Genomic DNA, 20,847 nt, shown 5'->3' on the forward strand with positions numbered 1-20,847 from the left:
GTCCCTCCTTGAAATCTACCCCAGACTTTTATTCCTGGGCTGCCTGCTATTGCTCAATCTCTCCTTACAAATATTAGACTTTACTTGATTCACTTGCTATACAATGCCCCACATTTTTTATTTTAACCTCACTCCCCCTTCCCCAACACCCTGTTTCACGTTCTATATTTGTCTTATTGAAAATGAAAATTCTTTGAGGCAGGGGCCATATGTTTATGTCTTTTAATCTCTTAAGTGCTATCCAAAGATATAGTGATTATTTATATTATATACACACCACATGTTTTTGTTAAACTACATAAGCACTATTCAAAGTTATAGTGCCAAACACATGCACACAGCATATAGAATTATATATGTATGTATACACATAAGGCACTGTAACTTTGATAGCACTTATGCAGTTTATTAATAAAAACAAACCACCAGAACAACAAACTCAAAAATTGCTAGAAAAAGTACACAACAAGGAAAGGTGGTGAGGAGTGCCAGAATTTTTAGTGAAAGCAGTAGTGAAACCTACAGTGTTGGCCCCAGGTTTTGTGGATAGCATGTAAATTTCCCCACTGCCCATCAATAGTCTGAATACATGAATATCATCTCACTTATGATGGGTGCAGCATAAATGACTGATGCCTCCTGATACTGGGGTGCGGGGGAAGGGGGACACACACTATGTAAAGGGAAGGACACGTGATTGCAGCTAATCTGGGCGGCTTGGGCCAGAGGAGTGGGGAGCATGTGCCTCTGGGCCCAGCTGAGGCCAGCCCTAGCCTAGGGAGACTCACAGCACCAGTGTCTCCCTGGAGTTTGCGGACACCTCAGTAGGGGAGGCACGGGCAACGCCCCTTTCTTCGGCTAAGCAGATGCCAGGGAACCTGCTATCAGCATCTTCCCCAGCACCCCCCACCCTGCACCCAGCCCGGGGCCATTGTGCTTTCCCCGCCTCACCAGAGTTGCCTGGGGGCGGGGGCCCCCTGTCTTTCTCCCATTGGGCCCCTTCCCCCGGCACGTTCCTGGCAGCTGAGGAGCGAGAGGGAGCTGCTTCTCATGCTGGCTGAAGCAGGTTGCTCCAGGTCACTGTTTTGTGCAGCGCAGCAGCTGCTTAAGAGCTCGGCTGGGGAGGTGGCAGCGACTCGCCCCGCTGCTCCCCTTCTGGGCCCGACTGCCAGGGACAGGGGCTGAGTAAGCTAGAAACATGCCGGGGGGTAGAGGGGCCTCTGGCTTACTTGGCCCCTATCTGCAGCAGCCGGGCCCAGGTGGGGAGCCGAGGGGGTGAGCCGCTGGCGTCTCCTCAGCCGGGCTCTCACAGGCAACCGCCACACTGCACAGAGCAGAGACCCGGGGTGGTCCTGCCCCTTCCACTCCCTGCCTGGGCCTGGCTGCCGGGGACAGGGACTGAGCATGCCAGGGAGAAGGGAGCCTCCCCCAGCCCAGCAGGCCAAGCAGAATTTTGCGCGGGGGGGAGGGAAACAACTCCACATGTGTTGCGTATGGAGTGCTGTAAAATCTGGTATGTCTAAAAGTAGAAATAATTAACAGCATGTTATTTGGCTTGTGGCAGCGTAAACACTGCATGCTGATAACTTGTTGCCATGTATTGTTACCTGAATAAATACTTTCAATGAAACAGGTTTTAATTTTTTGATTCTCCAAACTAGTAGGGGGCCTAAATCTTCTGTAAACTTGACAAAACCCATAAAGAGTACATTTTTATTTACTGTATTTTTAGGTTTAGAACGCACCCATTATGTAATCCCTAGGAACACATACAAATTACTACAATTCATTGATCAACATTAATAAAAATAATGCTCACCACTAACCAGCCATACACAGACCCCAAATAAATTAAATACCTATACAGAATCAACTTCCTCAAGCAAAAGCCTGAGAAAACAGATACTAGTGCACTACTCCCTACAGATTCAAAGACACAGTCTCTGTCAGACCAGTGGAGAAAGCAAGTAACCCCAAGGGCCATTCACTAAGAACAACGCAGTGCCAGCTCCCTAATATGTTAACTTAGGGAGCACACATTCTAACAGACTTGATGCAGGATGAATTGCATTAACCCAATCTGGAGGATACAAAGGCATGGATAACTCTGGCAAGGCCCACATCAGAGATAGTTGCAGCTGCCAAATCAGACACAGACTACACAAGACACTTCGTAGTGATGCCATATAAGAATCCAGAAGTAAAAAGCACTGAGAAACTACAAAAATTTGACAACAACTGGGTATAACTGGGGACAGGTACCACCTTTTGCTGTAGGCTCTGGGTACCCTGAACCTAACACATCATCTCTGTCTGCAACATCCTTCCTATTTCATACGTTTTTAAATCATTCTAGGTGCTTGAGTGAAGATACATTAAAGAAAAGCTTTGTTAAACTAATAACATATTTAGAGGTGTCTCTGCCACTGAAACAAAAGGGAAAGTAATTAATATTAATTATGTAAAGTGTTGGCTTGGAAAAGGAAAAGAAACAGGAGAATAATCCTGAAATTCACTGCACACACAAATATACATTGGAGGGAATTCAACTTAGACAGTTCATACTCTTATGTTCATCTATGATGGCAAATTAAAACTGGTCTTACACACTCAATGCACGGGTCTGGAGTATTTAAAAAAAGCTCAATATGTTAAGCGCAGTATATCTCCAGAGAAATTAGATATTGACTGCATGCCTCAGTGAGTAGAAAATCTACAAAAATCCATATGATGCATTGATCCAAATGTTAAAAAGTAACAATTCTAACTATGTAACAAATTTTTAAAACATACATTTGATGCAGATATAATTCACTTTAATTATCAAGTAACAAAAATGTAATACTATTTATACAGCATGAACTTTCAAAATGAATGCAAGACTATGTTCAATATGGTCCCTCAAATTCTACGCAAAAACTAACAAACACTGCAGTCTTGTAGACCGTGCCTTTGAAAAACGATAGGGGATTTAATTTGGGGAATAATCTCCAATTTAAAAAAGCCATCCTATAACCTCTCTTTCTTACAACACCAGAGCAAACAAGTAGCCAAGATGACTAAAGTCTGTCAAGTTAGTTTAGAAACTAGCCCAGAAGCTCAAATGAAAATTAAGCACAGAGCAATTCATGTTCCATACTGAATGATATTGGTCAGGAGGGCAGATCTTAGGTTCACAAAAGACCGTCACAAAAATGCAGACTAGTAATGGAAACTGATACCATGCAATGGTTGTTTGGTGTCCAATGCTAAATAACATCCAGGATCTCAGTATGATTCCCAGTGGGTAACATCATAACAGCCACCATAACTAGGAAGCTTAGCAAAGAGTACAGGGAATGAATGTGCATGAAGCTGTATTGCTCTCTCTATCCTACCTGTGATAGTGATGTTCATTTAAGTTAGTGGGAAGCTTGCAATGAAACTGTGTGGTACTTGCTTTGTGGAAAGGGGCAATCAGTTTCAAGGACTGTCAAGAGGCACTTTCAAAAGCCACAAATTCATATTTTTTGGAAGTCTAAGCCAGACATCTCAATCAAACCACTGCACACTTTTGTATAGCTAATTCATAAATAAGAATAAGTGGAAGTTTGAAGGTTTCCATCTGTGTAACTCAATATAACAAGTTCTACCACTCAGGCCTTTTGAAAACAAGCACATAAAAAACCCTTGATAAATATTTTTGTTGTTGAAATATTTGGCATTAAAAATACATATTTTTTTAAATCAACTATGTTCAAAGAACATCATTAAGGCTGCACATCAAGCACTCAGAAGTTAGGAAGAGCCAGAATCATGGTTGCCTGTGCAACCTTAATTTGCCCCCCTTCTGCATACGCATTATGATAGTCTGGGGGGAGCGATAGCTCAGTGGTTTGAGCATTAGCCTAGTAAAGCCAGGGTTGGGAGCTCAATCCTTGAGGGGGCCATTTAGGGAACTGGGGTAAAAATCTATCTGGGGATTAGTCCTGCTTTGAGCAGGGGGTTGGACTAGATGACCTCCCGAGGTCCCTTCCAACCCTGATATTCTATGATTCTCACCACATACTGCTTTTTCCACAAGAGGCCTGCCTCATTCCCTGCACTGGACAGTATATGCTCCAGGAATGAATGAGGATGTTGTCTGTAGGTCCTATGCCCCATTTGTTTCTGAAGCTGGAAGTTTTGTAGTGAATGAGATAGAGGACTGCAGGAAGAGTAAGGATGGTGTCGTGCTTAAGACAGTTGAATGCCACCATAGCTAACAGGATTCTATCCCTGCCTTTGCCATGTACTTCTTATGATACTGGGCAAGCCACTTAAACTAAGCTTTTCACAGGGGCCACTAATTTTGTGTTCCTTGTTTTCTAGGTGCCGTATCTGAGACACTGGGGATCAGATTTGCAGACATGCGGACAACTGCAGCTCAAGTCAATGAAAGCTGTGCACAGAATGTGTTATAAAATGTTACGGAATGCTAAACTCCCTGAAAAAAAATCAAGCTCCGGTTTTCTCAAGTTGGGCACCCAAAATCCATGGACATTTGAAAATTCTGGCCTTAATCTCTCTCTGCTTCAGTTTCTGATTTTAAAACGGGATAATACTTCCCTATTTCACAGGCATGTCAGGAAAATATTCATTTCTTTAATGTTTGTGAATCACTCAGATTCTAAGGAATGTAATACTTCTGTATTCAGAGCAGGGTTTGAAAAGTGTGCAGGATATATGGCATGGGAGCACAAACTGAACAATGAAGATGAAAAGAAATACTACACAGCTGCCCATTCAGGGAGCACCATCCATCCTATGAGCGCTGAATGAGGCTGGGGGTTCTGTTGAAAAAAAAAATAGTATTTGATCATGTAATTAAAGACTGTGTCATGACAAATGCACAAGGGGACCAAATTAAGGTTGCACAGACCATCATAAAGCTGGCATTTCCTATCTTTCAAGTGTTTGATTTTGAAACCTTAATGTTTTTAACATGGGCTTTTTGGTGGTTGTTTTATTTTTAATGTAATACTTGTGTGTATATATAGAGAGAGCCTTATCTCACCATCAGCTATAATGACAATAGGCCAGATCCTCAGGGGAGGCCAGGATTGTTCACATCAACCTGGCACACTCCCCCCCACCTCAATGGCAGCCCAGATCCATTGATACAATTACATTAGAGACTCCCCTTAGCAGTGGGTGCCTTCACAACCCCCTTGGAAAAGATAACATGGTCCCAGTCTATATTAACTTCCATGGGAAATGCACAGGGTTGGAGGGGAGATGTGCCCTCTGATGTTGCCTGGACTCTGCTCCCTTCCCCACGTGGAACCTAGACCTGCAGCATGTGCTCTGCAGGTTCTAGAAGAGACGGAAGTTGCCATAAGGGTCTTTTCTTAGAACATGCAGTTAGAAGTGGAAAAGTCCAAATCCTTCACAACAACTAGCTGCCGCAAATGAATCCTCGACTGGTGTAAATCTTCATTTTTTTTTATAGCAGCTCAGGGTCTGGCCCCCTATCCTTATACGGTCTGGTGTCAGGCCCTGTAGACTTTTCTCTTGGGGCAAACCCTGCCCCTCACACACGACACTGAGACGAAATGGCAGTGAAGGGATCTTTGTGAAGAGTTCCTTTTCCACAGCCCTCCCCATCTCACCCACCACCACCACCACCGTGGCTTTTGATTTTACCACAGAAAGGGATGATCTGACCACTGATTTTGCTGGGGTGAGGAATGAAGAATTCACCCACCTACACCCTATCATGACTGCCCTGTTCAAAAGGTGGAGGGAAATAAAAGATGCATCCCGTCCCCAGTACCAAGACTCTCAACTGCCTCCTGTTCGCCAGAAAACTAAACCAACTGTTATGCCTGCCCAGGTGCTCAGTCCCAACTGCCCCAACTTCCAGTTTCTCTCTTCAACAACATTCACACAGATCTCCAAGGGACAGTTTTCAGAGTGGTGCTCATGCATCTAGTCACACAGCTCACACTGTCGATGGAAGTAACAAGAGTTAGATCTTTCTGTGCTGGGTGGGTCGGGAAGGGACTGGAGCATATGCTCTTCACCACAAAATGTTTTCAGCAGGTGAAGCTGTGCAATTGTCTGAGCAGCATATACTTGACAGTCTTATTTCATTTTTCCTAATGACCAGCGTTAAACGACTGCAGGTTTTAACAGCGCTGGCAAATTATCAAGACCCTCTACATTACATGGTCAATGGTCCTTTTAATAGAAAAAGCAATAATATACAGTTGTTTGTGCCAACTAAAACTCATTAGAAAGTATTAGTTTAAGGTAACAGTTCAGCAGCTATTAACAAGCACAAATTTCTACAGTTATCATTTGTGACACTGTGGTCCTAGCATAGCTAGCAATAGAAAGCCAGTCCATTCTTTCAGGTTTAGAAAATTTGAGGGGGTGGAAATACTTAACAAAAATATTGTTTTGCAGCAAGAGTCAAAGTTTTTCAATAATCTCTATTTTTCACTAGCATAATATTAGAATTGACTTTTTGTCTTGCTGACATAGCAACTAAGAAAGTTGTGTTGCATTGACCATATTGATTGTGAACAATGCAGCCATCAGTGGGACTTTGCAACATATATTTTCAATATTGACCTCCCACTCCCTTTTTCCATGGCTCTGTGGGTCTGCTATTGAATTTGGACTGCAGTGTAATAAACAGCTAAGGTTTAATTAATGGTAAATGAATACAAGACATAGGTTATGACTTTAACTAATTAGGGAATTGTTGAATTAAGTCTGCCTTGGAATGCAAGGCAGTACAATCAATATCCAATAAAAGGACTATGTATGTAATTTACCTGCAAATGTGTTTCCAATACCATCAAATTGAGTTTAAATAAGTAAGATATATGAAAGGCTACTGGAAAAGATTTCAAAAAGTTAACACTTTGTAGCTTTAAAAAAGGATTCTCTTTCTGTAGGAGGATGTCTTGAAATGGTCTGACACACAGACTGAAAAACAGGTGTAGATCTGCATAAAGGCATATTTATCAGGGCACAGAAATTCTTCTTAGGTAATGTGAAACTGCCAAACATCTCCCCCATCTCTATGTTCAGAGCAGGGATTCTCAAACTTCATTGCACCGCAACCCAGTTCTGACAACAAAAATTACTACTACAAAGCTGAAGCCCAAGCCCCACCACACCAGGGGGGAAGGGGGTCATCAAGCTGAAGCCCAAGGGATTCAGCCCCAGGTGGGGGACCTGTAACCAGAAGTCCTTGGGCTTCGGCCCCAGGCAGTGGGGCTCAGACTACGGCTTCAGCCCCAGGCCCTAGCAAGTCTAATGCCAACCCTTAAAATGGGATTGAGACCCACTCTGGGGTCCCGACCCACAGTTTGAGAACCGTTGTTCTAGAGCACTAACAAAACAAACCACTGTATGATAGTATTATCAATATAAACAAACGACCAAGTTTAAAGGCAAGTTTCTTTTGTAGCTTCTTCCTCCATCTTCCAGCCCACCCCACCCATTATTCTCTAAAGGCTTCGCTACACATGCAGTTGTAGAGCGCTTTGGGTACCAGCCTTCGTAGAGCGCAGTAGAGAAAGCACTGCAATCTGTCCACACTGACAGCGCAGTGGCGTGGCCACATTTGCGGCACTTGCAGCTGCATTGGGAGCAGTGCATTACGGACAGCTATCCCAGCATTCAAGTGGCTGCAATGTGCTTTTCAAATGACGGGGATGAGGTGGAGTGTATTGTGTGTATGTGGAGGGGGGGGGGGAGAGAGAGAGAGAGAGTGGGGTTTTGGAGTGCTGAGAGTGTGTCAGCACACTGTCTTGTAAGTTCAGACCCCCCTCCCCCCGCCTCTCACTCACTCACAGCAAACATTTACTGTTGCAGATAAGCAGCCGACTGTTTGAAACGGAGCTTTGAAACAGCACTTCCGCATTCCTCAGCCGATTTCACAACAAAGAGAAGAGAGGCCACTTGACTTAAGGGGATTATGGGACTTTTCTGGAGGTCAATCAGAGTGCTGTAATGTAACTCCTCGTTCACACTGGCCCTGGGGCATCTCAGCCAATGTGCAAAAGCTGTTATCCCTCTCGTGGAGGTGCAGTACCAGGAATGCTCTAGCCAGGGAGTCAGAGCACTCTATGTGCCTTGCACGTAGTGTGGACGGGGAGTAAGGTAGCGCGTTCTAGGAGGCTTTATTGTGGTATAAAGTGCAAGTGTAGCCAAGCCCTAAGTGTTAACACATTCCCCTTTCCATGGCACCTGAAGCAACACTACCTGGTGTGACAGGTCACCACATAAGAGCTTCTTCTGATCAACCATCACCAATACCCACCACTGCTCCTTAATGTACACCGGTTCACACAGCCTGATTACTTATTCTGTAATCACTCTTCTGAAATAAAAGAAGAAACCTACCTACTCCCTTGTGGGCATCTAAGCTGGTAAACTCTATTGTCCCATTATGGCCCTTTTTAGGATTTTCCTTATACTGTTTGTGGTTCCCTTTGGGACAATATCTGTAGGAAAGTCCATAATCTGCAAGATAAACCTGGAAGACATGAACAGACAAATGAATAATGCTTTTGTCCTTTGAAAGTATAACCTTTATAATTAAGTCTTAAGAAACTGATAGGTTAAGGACAGTCTTAGACCTACATTTTATTAAACCAAATGGTGTCTCAGGATAAAATATGTACAACTGGGTGCTGTAACAGCTGCCCTCCTCATTTAAATCCTTCTTCTACCATGCTCTTCTCTTATTTCAGAGTCGAGTAGGATTTCCGTCTTTTTATTTTGTTCTTAAGCTCTCTTCTCTCCAGGTGGGCATCTAAACATCATAAACCATTATATGTCTTATCTGTCCTCATAAAGCTTATGGGACCCCTTTCTCTCCTTCCTAAAAACACACACACCGGATCAAATCTTTCAACAATTAAGATTTACAAGTTCATAATGGCAAGGCCTATAAAAGTGTAGAAAAAGAGTGAAAGTCACCTAGTTTCTCTAAAACACAAAATCCCAGTTTGCATATAGAACATACCATGGTATTGCCAGTCATTAGATTGGTAGTAGCTACATCATCATCATCACTGCTGGTAACTCAGTACTGGAAACAGTTTTTTAAACAGAATATAGAAAATTTAAGAAAAACGCAGAAAGCAATCAGAAAAAAATGTTCCTCCGTTATGTTGAAACATTTATGTTGAAAATTTTTAAAAAGTTTTACAAGCACAGAATCAAACTGTATTGAGAGTTACACTGGGGCAGACCCAATGGGGTTCAAAGGACTTGCATCGGTTATAACAAAGAACAGATTTTGGACCCCACTGTGAACTCCAGGAAGAGTTCATTTATTATGATACATTTATCTTGAAATACAAAGCTAGCACATTCTTCAAGATTTGTGGCTATGTGCACCCAAGTACCCAAAGAGAGTACATACCCCCAAGGGGTTGAATACTATACCTGATATGTACTTTTTAAAAAAAAATTCTGAATGCTTATCCATGTGAATATTAATAATAGAGCAGACTGAAGATAGAACTACTGCAGCAAGCCTCACATTTTAAAGCAATCTCTATTAAGCAGTATTGTTTAATGGTTAGACCAGCAGACAGTCAGGAGAACGGTGTTCTGCTCTCAACTCTGCTACAGTCAGTGTCACCCTCAGCAAGTAATTTGACCTCAGTGTGCCTCAGTTTCCCCATCTGTGCAACGCAGGTAAGATTACAGAAAAATGTCTATTCTATCACTTATATACTTTAGACTAGGGTTGGTTTTGTGGTACCTCATTTTTGCATGCTTGCCTGACCATTGCTCTTCACTTATTACTAGAACTGGTCAACCTAAATTATGTTGTGTAAATATTCGTAGTGCTTCTTACCACGTAATATGCTGCAAGTTCACAGAAGAAGGGTTTTGGATCTGGCCTGTACTACCTATTGAAGTCAATGCACAGACTCTCTAAATAGGTATTATAATGTAAGAATATAAGAAACTAGTTTTCTTACTATAATCTTTAGTAACTTTTGTTTCCCTTTAGTTTTAATAGGAATAAGTTTATCTGGTAACAGAAGAGTTTTCTGTGCTTTTAATTTAATTGTAGCGCTGTTTGTGGGTTTCAGGTCCTTCCCACGTCCCTCCCCAGGAAAAAAACCACCACCACTATTTTGTAACACACACTGTTAAATGACTGATTCCTGTTTGTGCTCCAGGCAGCTTCAGATTTTGGGCTGCTGGCATCATGGTTTTACAGTTTCTGCTGCAGGATCTGTGCTTATTTGGAGCGTGTAAGCTGGGATGTAGCACTCTCTTCCTGCAGGGTGATGTGTTTAAGATTACTGATTATGTTTTTCACCTGACGGACTGTACAAACTGTGATACAAGATTAAAGACTGTAGGCACCATTAGGAAATCTGGGACAAGGCACAAGCTTTGCTGGGTCGACCCAATGATTTTCTCCCGTGTTCTCCAGTGTATTCTAGATGCTCTGGTACCCGCCCTAATTGAGCCTGAAGTCAATAATGCACTGAGTCAGCGTGGCAGAGAACGGATTTAAACTACCATATCATCAAGCTTAGTGATGTGGAGAGAAGACTTCCACATATCGTGTGGGCTGTGGTGGAAAGATGCTGCAAGGTATGTTCTTCCCTGGCTAAATAGCAGCATTTGGATTTTGCCTGACTGTAGGTCTTGGGCAGGGATAGCTGGGCAGGTATAGATAAAATGACACCAAACTGAACCAGACCCTAAAAAGCATGGCCAACTTTTATATTAAATTTAACTGGTTCTTGACATGTTAGAGAAACGACAGAGCAGTGTGAGTGAAGGACATCAAGACATCTCCACACTTCCTGCCCTGCTGGAACCACAAGATATGTCTACATCGCAATTAAACAAACAGCTGGCCGGTGTCAGCTGACTCTGGCTTGCAGGACTGCAAAACTGTGGTGCACAGGACCAGGCTTAGGCTAGAGCCAAGGCTCTGGGACCCTCCAAATTTATTTGAGCATAAGCTTTTGCGGGCTAAAACCCACTTCATCAGATGTATGCAGTGGAAAATACAGTAGGAAGCTATATATACACACAGAGGACATGAAAAAATGGGTGTTGCCATACTAACTATAATGAGAGTAATCAATTAAGGTGGGCTATTATCAGTAGGAGAAAAAAAAAACGTTTGTAGTGATAATCAGGATGCTCCATTTCCAACAGGTTTCTCCATGAAGATGGGATTGAGCCCATACCAGTGAAGTCAAACAGCAAAACTCCCTTTGATTGCAATGGAGATAGGATTTCACCCTGAAAGCTTCATCACCAACTTCAATGAGAGCAGGAGCAGGTCCATGTAGTCTAAATGATCCTTTTCTTAATTTCATCTCATTAGTTGCAATTACACCCCTTTTCTCAGGCTAAATAACACCTCTTCCAACCTGGTTTTCAGCTTTTGATATTGCAGATCAGGGTATCCTTTTAACTCACTATATACATTATTGGGGTTTTTAATTAAATGTTTTTCATTATAGGAAGGGGAGAAAAAGCCACTGACTGTAACAAAGAAAGTAAAATAAATACAAAACTTAAGTACAATGTTAGCCCATACTCAACATGTCATAAAGTAACAATTTACATCTGTTCACTTCTTTACATTGCAAGAAACAAAGAAAACAGGAACAAGCCATAGGAAATGAGAAAAAGAGAATATGTAGGACAGTATGTCAGACTGAAGAAATACCATGGAAAGCTAGGAAGTTGTCCCTAGACAGCCAATCTGCTTGCTTGGCAAGGGGTTGAACTTGGTTGGTTTGGTTTAGTTTTTGTTTTGTTTTTCATGTAATTATGCACTGGACCCAGCAGTTCTTAGCAATGCCTGTTATGGATTATGGACCAGATTTTCCAAGTCTGGCACACTTAATTTAATGCATAAGTGTGCCTATCACACACGCAAATACCAGATATGCATGCACAGATAAGGCCAGTTATGTACCCAACAGACGTAGGTGCTCATTTGTATGCATGAACACTTGATCATAGTGCTTATATTTAAGTACTTTAAACAAATGTTAAATAACAAAGTAAACAGGAGACTTATGCTACCCTAGACCAATTATTTAAGATATTCCACAGCGCTCTCTTTTAGACGTGTGATGGGGTGTACCAACCCCACTCTGGGCTAGAATGGGTTAATAAGAGCCTATAGGCCTTGCCCTGATACACCTACTAAAGGGGTCAAGCCTGGAAGGAAGAGTTAAAAGGGCCTGGGAGCTGACCAGAAAGGAGAGCAGCTCACTGGCTCTCACTCAATGAGAGAACTCTGGCTGGAGCCGGGGAGCAGAGTAGAACTGCTGATGGGACAGTCTTCCCAAAGAAAGGTAGGCTTGCAAGGAGCAACCAGACTCCTGTAACAGAACCTCCTGGGTGACAGAAAGTGCTAAGAAGCTCTGCAGTGAGCTTGGGGCAGAGGCTTGGAGAGGGAGGAGCTGAAACCCTCTGAGCCCAGGAAGAGGCTGTAGGAAAGACTCAAGACAGGGTAAGGTAGGAAGTGTCCCAGGAAGGCAGTAAAGAGTTGGCACAGCCACCACTTGACTGCTTATTAAAGGATCCCTGGACTGGAACCCAGTAGAGAGGGAGGACCAGTATTTCCCTACCAACCACCAAGGAAGGTGGAGTGGAAACTCTTCCTGACAAGGGGTAAGGAGTACTGAAACCGCCTAATAGCTGGGATATGGACTAGTAAGTCTGGACTTGGACTAAGCTGAAGGGCTGATAGTTGTTGGACTATTGGTTTACCCTTGAAGGGGTGGGACTGTGTGTGTCCTGGCCAAAGGGCTGAGTTGCAAGAAGAAGCAGACCGCCGCTGTGCCTGGGCTGTCAGTAGGAAGTGCTATAGGAGAGCCTGCTAAACCGCAACCAGAGTGTACACCGGCTAGTAAGTCACATGCTTACAATACTCCATGGTATTATATTTTTAGATGCACACATCTGGTGATGGTTATTGAGCTTATGATGATGCCCAGATTTTCTGGTTTGTTTTCCATTTGGCCCTGTGAATAATTACTATTTATTAGCACCATAAGTGTACATGGTACTGTACTAGTAAGGTCAAAGGCGATCAACGTGAGGGCATGAGTTTATTTATTTTATAGAAGAGGCTTGGTATACAGTCACTGGTTAAACCATGGAGACCAGAGATGGAGCTCTCACAGCAGCCAAGGTGAAGGGTGGAGCAGCTGGGCAGAAGGGCCTACCCAAGCCAAAGAAAAGAGGAGATGCTCTTCCTCTGCTTTTAGCAGTAGGAGCTGTGCTCCCCACTTCTGCCCCTTACTTCAACACCTGGGTACAGTGCCTGCGAGGATGCTCGGTGTAGCTGGAATGGTGTGGGATTTTCCCCTCCTACAAAGACTGCACCATATCTTGCCAATACCAAAAATCAGCACTTTTATCTCCGTAAGATTTTATTCACTGTAAATGAAAGGAAAGGGAACTTTCCCAGACTCAATAACCACTTAACTTTGGAAATCCAAATATTTTAACTTTTCTGTTATTAATTGCTGTGCACTTAATCAGCATATGAGAAGATTTCTGTACCGTAGCTGCCCAGGGAAAGCAGGCCGTAACACAATCTACTGTTAACTTTTCAATATTGTAACAGTAACGTGAGGGTTCTAGTAACACTTTTAAGCCACAAACTATATCATTATCAGAGAGGGGAAGTATTTTGGAGAAAAAGTCGATTAGGGAGGGCTCTGAAGAGTATTGCCAACTCTAAGCATTCAAAAACCATAAGTCAGGAAACAGAAGTCCTGACTGGCTTAAAAATAATGAGATTTTAAAAAGCATGTTTGGGGTTCTCTTTATTTGCCATCTTGTGTTAGAATATGTAAGAATCATGTTTGCAAGGTTTCTTCAGCAGCCACCTGGGCTAGAAACTTTTTTTTAAATGAAAGCAAAGATTCTCAAGTAAAAACCTCATTCCAGCAGCTGGGGCTTTAAGAAAAAAACAAATATTGCGAGACTTGCAATACAATCTTGAGAGTTGGCAAGGCTGCAGATGTGAAATGTATGGATGCCTACCCCCGTAATCCATAAAAATAATGATAAAAGTAAAGTGTTTTAAACAGACACCCTCCCAAGGCTTGTTTCACTTAAATCAATCTCTCTCGGATTTTAAAGCGTTTGTTTAATGGCAGTCAATCAGCTGTCCCTTTTAATAGCACCAGGATTTGAGGAGGTTAATTGATTCAGTTTTGTCATTCGGGGTCTATATTAATAATGCTCACTCTGCATTACCATCTAAAAAGCTATTGCCGTGTAGTGAATTGTCTTTAGACCCTGCACAATACTGAAATAGTGGTTTGTTCTCTCTTTGAATTTATAGGACTGATAACTGCAAGTCTGCTTGCATGCCTCTCCTGGTTCTATGGGCTAAGTTCTTCCCCCAACGCATCACTCCCGCTCTGTCAATCATTATGCTTGCTCCATGTTAAGAAACATATAGACTACAGAATTGCTCTTTTGACCTCTAACCCATTGTATCGCCTTGCTCCCTCCTATTGAATGGATCTGCAGCAAGCTGCTCTTGGGTCAGTGGATTCTGATTTTCTGGCCATCTCTAAACATCATTTGGACGCCTCACAGTGATAGAACCTGTGCTTTATTTGTTTCTCTGCCTTGCCAGAAGAGGTAAGAGACATGAATATGAATTTTAAAAGTTATTTGTCTTATTGTTCATTTTAAAAAGGGGATTATGAATTCTGTTGGTCAGAGTGCTAGTTTGTATTTTACAAGGGTGCTTTAGAAGAAAAGCATTTCAGAAATGCAAGATCTAATGTAATGACCCCTGTAAAATAAAAACAGGAAAGATTCCCACTCAAAGTACTATAATGCAGAACAGCAGAACTTTCCAAAATGGAATTTGGGGAATGAGAAAGAATCAGACTAGGTTTTCTCAGTACACTAACACGGCTGCTACTCTGAAACCTCTCAGTACAAAAGTTATACATTTAAAAGGTTTCAGAGTAACAGCTGTGTTAGTCTGTATCCGCAAAAAGAAGAACAGGAGTACTTGTGGCACCTTAGAGACTAACAAATTTATTAGAGCATAAGCTTTCGTGGACTACAGCCCACTTCTTCGGATGCATATAGAAGGTTCTCATAATACTGTAATAAGCTAAAGGATACATTTTTGGAACTGTGTATGCAGATATGCATGCCAAATATGCATGCACAAATCCTAATAATTGCATGTTCAACGATAAATGCAAATAATGGGTGTAAATGTACATACATAGTTCTGAAAGCCTAGACCTGTCTATGTCTCTGAAACATAACATGGAATAAGAAAATAAACTTTTTTAAAACTGATATCATGTCTCCTAACATTACTGTACTTTCTGGCCTGCCTAATGTGATTTTTAAATAAATTTGTTTTACACATAAGTGACAATGCATCTTGACTGATATTGATAAAACTAGCTTAATTTGGACTTTTAAAAAATACTTAAACCTTAAAATTTTGACACATTAACCCCCCTTCCATAACAAAAACAAATCCCACACGGTAATTATTTGGTAGCAAAGCCTCCCACGTGCTTCGAGCGTGGAGCTAGAAGTCAGTCAATATGAGTTCTATTCCTTACTGTGCCTACTCCTGACTTGCATTAGCCCAGCACTTAACAACCCTGTGTTTCAGTTCTGTCAATTTAAAAACAGGGATGACGTCACCTACCTTTTTAACTCACTGCAAAGGTTGGATGAAATTCCATCCTCAGCACAAAAGACCTAGAGTCAAATTTCACATGAACAGTGCTGGGAGATTCATGTGGGATTATCAAATTAAGAATAAAACAGTACAACTAACGGTGCTACAAAACATGTGACGTGGGGTGAAAGATCACTGTCTTCCTTGTTTGTCAATAGAGCTGCCATATGAAATCTCATGATATATTGCTTTGTTAGTTGGATAATACATTTGGATCACCAGCATATTAGAAAGCTGACTTAATTAGGCCCAGAACTCAGTGATGCTATTGTTAGTGCAAGAAGCAATAAACTACTGTGTGAAACACAAGGCCTGATCCTGTAAGGCCCCCGAGCACTGAACTCTTACTGATATCAGTTCAAGTTGTGGAAGCAGACAGCTTTCAGGATCAGGTCGCTGGTGATGATTCCAGGTGAAGAATTATTCAGTTATGCAGTGTATGTACAGCTGCTCATTTGAAAATATTAGATATAATGCTGTCAAGATGTTACTCTCTGTTTCTCACACACCGCAAATAGCGCTGTATAAATATTTTAAGATATACAGGAAACTACCTATGGAAGATTTCCTTTACATTCTAGTGAACAATAGTCCCATCGCTGGCACAGGTACTGGGCCATCTGCCATCTGCTAGGTATAGTAAACATCTTAAAATGTGTTTATAACTTTCAATCACTACACATGCACCCAGAGATTTTTGAGATGTTGTGCATCAGATCCTTGGCTGGTGTAAATTATTACACCAAATTACTACAGTAGTTCCACTGAAGTCAATGTACACCAATTGAGGATTGGACACCGTGACTCATAAATTTGATTCTTTTTGAACTCCTTATTTTATTACAAGCACTCGATGCCTCTTCATTTGCCTGGGAATCCACAAATAAAGTTCAATCCCCATTCTACCGTTATCTAGTACAGGCAGGTATTGTAAGTCCCTCCCCTTTCTAAAATGGAAGTTACATTTTAAGTTATCTATAGAAAAATATTTGAGTGCTTCTACAGGAAAAAAAAAAAGTCATTCAATGCAACTAGATCTGTCATCAATAAACATGCACATCATGCACCCTGAGTTATATAGCCAAATTATTTTTTTATTGGTACAAACTAAATTAAACTTCCATTCAGACTTCTGCCCACTGACCCAGTCACCTTGTTTTCAATTTGAGTGAATTTAATACTCGTAAAAGTGAAGGATTAATACCAAACAGAATGAGGCACGAATCACAAACCGGCTAACATATAAGTAACTAATCGAAGTCCATTAAGCGACTCAAAACCTTTTGCAATCACTAAACTGACTCAACAGCACAAAGTGATTGCAACATGAAAAATCATTGCATTTTAGCATTATCGTAATAAAACATGGAAAGCTAAGATGGAAAACAATCTGTGTTGTGTTAATAAGCTTAGGTAGCAATTAACTTGTTTCTCCAAAACTGTATCCCAGACTCATTAGTCTGGTAAACACCATAAGCTGACAATGGACTATTACAGATGTCTACAAGAAGTTGTTTCAAACAACCATGATAACTTTTAAGACCTATGTTTAACATTAATTTTTCTGCTTTCTTTAAACAATCATATGAGCTTAATATTTCTGAATGCTGAAATACAGAAAGGGAACTGGGAAATAAAGTAAGCTTTTGGAGTGGTTCTTGAGTCGTTCAATGGTAAACATCTCCAAACAAAGTGAAATAACACTTTGGCAACATCTGTCTGTCACAGAGTGTGTCAGAGATGTTGGAAGAAAAATCAAATTGTCCGTTAGAGCTGGCTGAAATTTTTCAAAGGAAAAACTCACATAAAAATGGCCTTCATTCAAAAATGAAATTTTGTCCAGAACAGTCAACATTGTCAAAAAATTTCCCCATGCTCTTTTGGTAAGTTTTTCAATTTTTTTATAAAAGACATAACCAAAATGGTTTTTATTTAAAAATGAAAAGTGTGAAAAACAAAAATGGATCCATTTCAAACACTATGAAATGAAAACAACTCCAAAAATTTCAATATGTTTCTTGAAAATGGGTTTTCACTTTTTGGCCACTCTACTCCCTTAGTAATAGCATCACCTAGTTCTTTCATCAGTAGATCTCAAAGCACTTCACAATCTGCTGTATGCTAAAAGCATATAGTAGTCTTCATGTTACTTACCTACTATCCTGTCCTGTGCATTGTAGAGAGGTAAAGTAAAAGCCACACAGCCACAGTGCTTATAACAATACCAGAAAGCCAGGAATATCTTGAGAAACTGAATACAATGGGCCACATCCTTAACCCTTGTGAAGTCCCTTTGCACCAGGCCAGATGACATAATACAGAAGAGCCACTAGGCTTCTTCAAGTTACTCTATGGGTCATTTTGACCCCTGGCAGCCACAGGATCAGGGGACCTGAAAGGTGGGTTAGCAATGCCTTTCCTTGCTTCTCTCCTTAGCCATACCGAGCATAAGCTTAATAGAATGGAGGATCGAGTCCAAAGATGGTGTCCATACTGTAAGATCTCTTCCTTTAATATGTGGACTCAATGCAAAAACTGCATAGGACAGAATGAACATCAACAGTGAAAGTGTTACGGCAACATTATACAGTAAGTGTAAAAGATACTGTGTTTACCTCATGTGGATTTGTGTAGCCCAGAAGTAGATTTGCTGCTTTAATGTCACCATGAACATACTCATTTTCATGCATATATTCCAAGGCATCCAACTAGGAAAGAAGTCCAAAAGGGAATGTTTATTAATTATTATTCTCATTATCACCTAAATGTGCTTCACTCATTCAATGAGCCTCAACTGCCACATTATGGGCTGGAATGTGAGGTAATGATCTGCCCTGCATTAGCTGAAGCCCTCCTGGTTCCCCTGGGACCAGGGATAGATTATATTGTTCTGGATCTATGCCCATCCCAGTGTACACTGCCAGATGCATAGGGAAGGAAAGCAAAGCCAAGACTCCATCCATTTCCTGCCCCATTCTATCCACTTCCTTCCACTGCTATAATACAGGTAGCTGATGCAGGGATGTAAGGGCGTGCCAGCTGGGCCACATTTTATCCCTATACATCTGCCCTATACATCTTTGAAATTTCTAAAATATCTTTAAATGTGATGTTAAGGTCTTTTCTCTCATGATCCATTAATGAAACTAATACTTTATAATACTGGAAGGGCAGGGGGAATTCCTAACTCTCCAAAAGTGAAAACATATCTGGTCCTGATAGTTCACAAGATATTGGACCTTAAGACTGTTAATAGACTAATTGTTGCTCACCCTGCACTTCAGATCAGGAGGGGTCCTTTCATATTTGATGAGACGAGAAACATGTTTATAGCAGGCTGATTTACACAAAGAAAAAAAAATGGCTGTTTGAGAGGCACCCAGTTTTGGAATGTTAAAACCACTGGTCCATCAGTGAAAAGGCATTAGTGACAGACTGCAGGCAAGATGGTAAAGGGGCAATATAAATGCATTTTATTGCATTTGTTTGATAATACAGTAGACCCTTGCTATAATGCCCTTTACAATAGCAAACCTTAAGCTATAGCGAATGTGGTCCCTGGATCCTGCCTCCAGCCCTGCCTGCTGTGGTGGGAGATTGAGAGCTCCTATGGCCCCAAGACTGCAAGTGTGTGTGGGGGGAGGGGGCACAAAGGGTTCCTTTGGCCCCAGGACCACCAGAGGAGCACTCCCTCACCCGCTTGCTATACCGCACAAATGACTTGGGTCCCCAGGGGTTTGTTATAGCAAGGGGTACTGTGCCACTCTCCCACAAACCAAATGGCATTCCCAAACGACAGCATACAATCTCCCAGTAATCTATGCTAATTTAAAGGAATTTGAAAACAAGATTGATACATGTACAATCCTACAGGCTTATTTTGGCCTGCACAATGATGTGAAATCAGACTAAATATCCTTCCGCATAACAAAGATGGCAGTGCTGAAAGCACTGTGGCCAAAATTGTCTAACCTACATGGCTCACATGGATAGTGTTCCAAGAAGGAGGATTGCTAGGCAGAGACGGGCTTCACCTAATGAAGAGAGGGAAGAGCATCTTCGCAAAGTAGGCTGGCTAATCTAGTGAGGAGGGCTTTAAACTAGGTTCACCCGGGGAAGGAGACCAAAGCCCTGAGGTAAGTGGGGAAGTGGGATACCAGGAGGAAGCACGACTACAGGAGAGCGCAAGAGGCGAGAGCTCCTGCCTCATACTGAGAAAGCAGGACAATCAGCGAGTTATCTTAAGTGCCTATACACAAATGCAAGACGCCTGGGAAACAAGCAGGGAGAACTGGAAGTCCTGGCACAGTCAAGGAATTATGATGCGATTGGAATAACAGAGAGTTGGTGGGGTAACTCACATGACTGGAATACTGTCATGGATGGATATAAACTGTTCAGGAAGGACAGACAGGGCAGAAAAGGTGGGGGAGTTGCATTGTATGTAAGAGAGCAGTATGACTGCTCAGAGCTCCAGCATGAAACTGCAGAAAAACCTGAGAGTCTCTGGATTAAGTTTAGAAGTGTGAGCAACAAGGGTGATGTTGTGGTTGGAGTCTGCTATAGACCACCAGACCAGGGGGATGAGATGGATGAGGTTTTCTTCAGGCAACTAACAGCAGTTATTAGATCACAGGCCCTGGTTCTCATGGAGGACTTCAATCACCCTGATATCTGCTAGGAGAGCAATACAGCAATGTACATACAATCCAGGAAATTTTTGGAAAGTGTAGGGGACAATTTCCTTGTGCAAGTGCTGGATGAATCAACTAGGGGCTCTTCTTGACCTGCTGCTAACAAACAGGGAAGCATTAGTGGGGGAAGCAAAAGTGGATGGAAACCTGGGAGGCAGTGACTATGAGATGGTCGAGTTCAGGATCCTGACACAAGGAAGAAAGGAGAGCAGCAGAATACGTACCCTGGACTTCAGAAAAGCAGACTGACTCCCTCAGGGAACGGATGGGCAGGATCCCCTGGGAGAATAACATGAGGGGGAAAGGAGTCCAGGAGAGCTGGCTGTATTTTAAAGAATCCTTGTTGAGGTTGCAGGAACAAACCATCCCGATGTGTAGAAAGAATAGTAAATATGGCAGGCAACCAGCTTGGCATAACAGTGAAAT

General features: G+C 41.9%; 1 protein-coding gene across 4 annotated transcripts in view; it reads right to left on the reverse strand.

The window, feature by feature from the left end:
- Positions 1-20,847, reverse strand: part of VRK2 (VRK serine/threonine kinase 2) — a 64,341-nt gene that overhangs the window by 28,944 nt on the left and 14,550 nt on the right. For all 4 annotated transcript variants that reach the window (XM_034764284.1, XM_034764283.1, XM_034764286.1 and 1 more), the window contains 2 exons: positions 18,343-18,435; positions 8,383-8,515 (listed from right to left, as the gene is read on the reverse strand). In XM_034764284.1, the coding sequence (XP_034620175.1) occupies positions 8,383-8,515; positions 18,343-18,435 (226 nt within the window). The remainder of the gene's footprint in view (positions 1-8,382; positions 8,516-18,342; positions 18,436-20,847) is intronic.

This window comes from Trachemys scripta, chromosome 3 (assembly GCF_013100865.1).
Source record: "Trachemys scripta elegans isolate TJP31775 chromosome 3, CAS_Tse_1.0, whole genome shotgun sequence".
In the NCBI taxonomy this organism is placed as follows: domain Eukaryota; kingdom Metazoa; phylum Chordata; order Testudines; family Emydidae; genus Trachemys; species Trachemys scripta.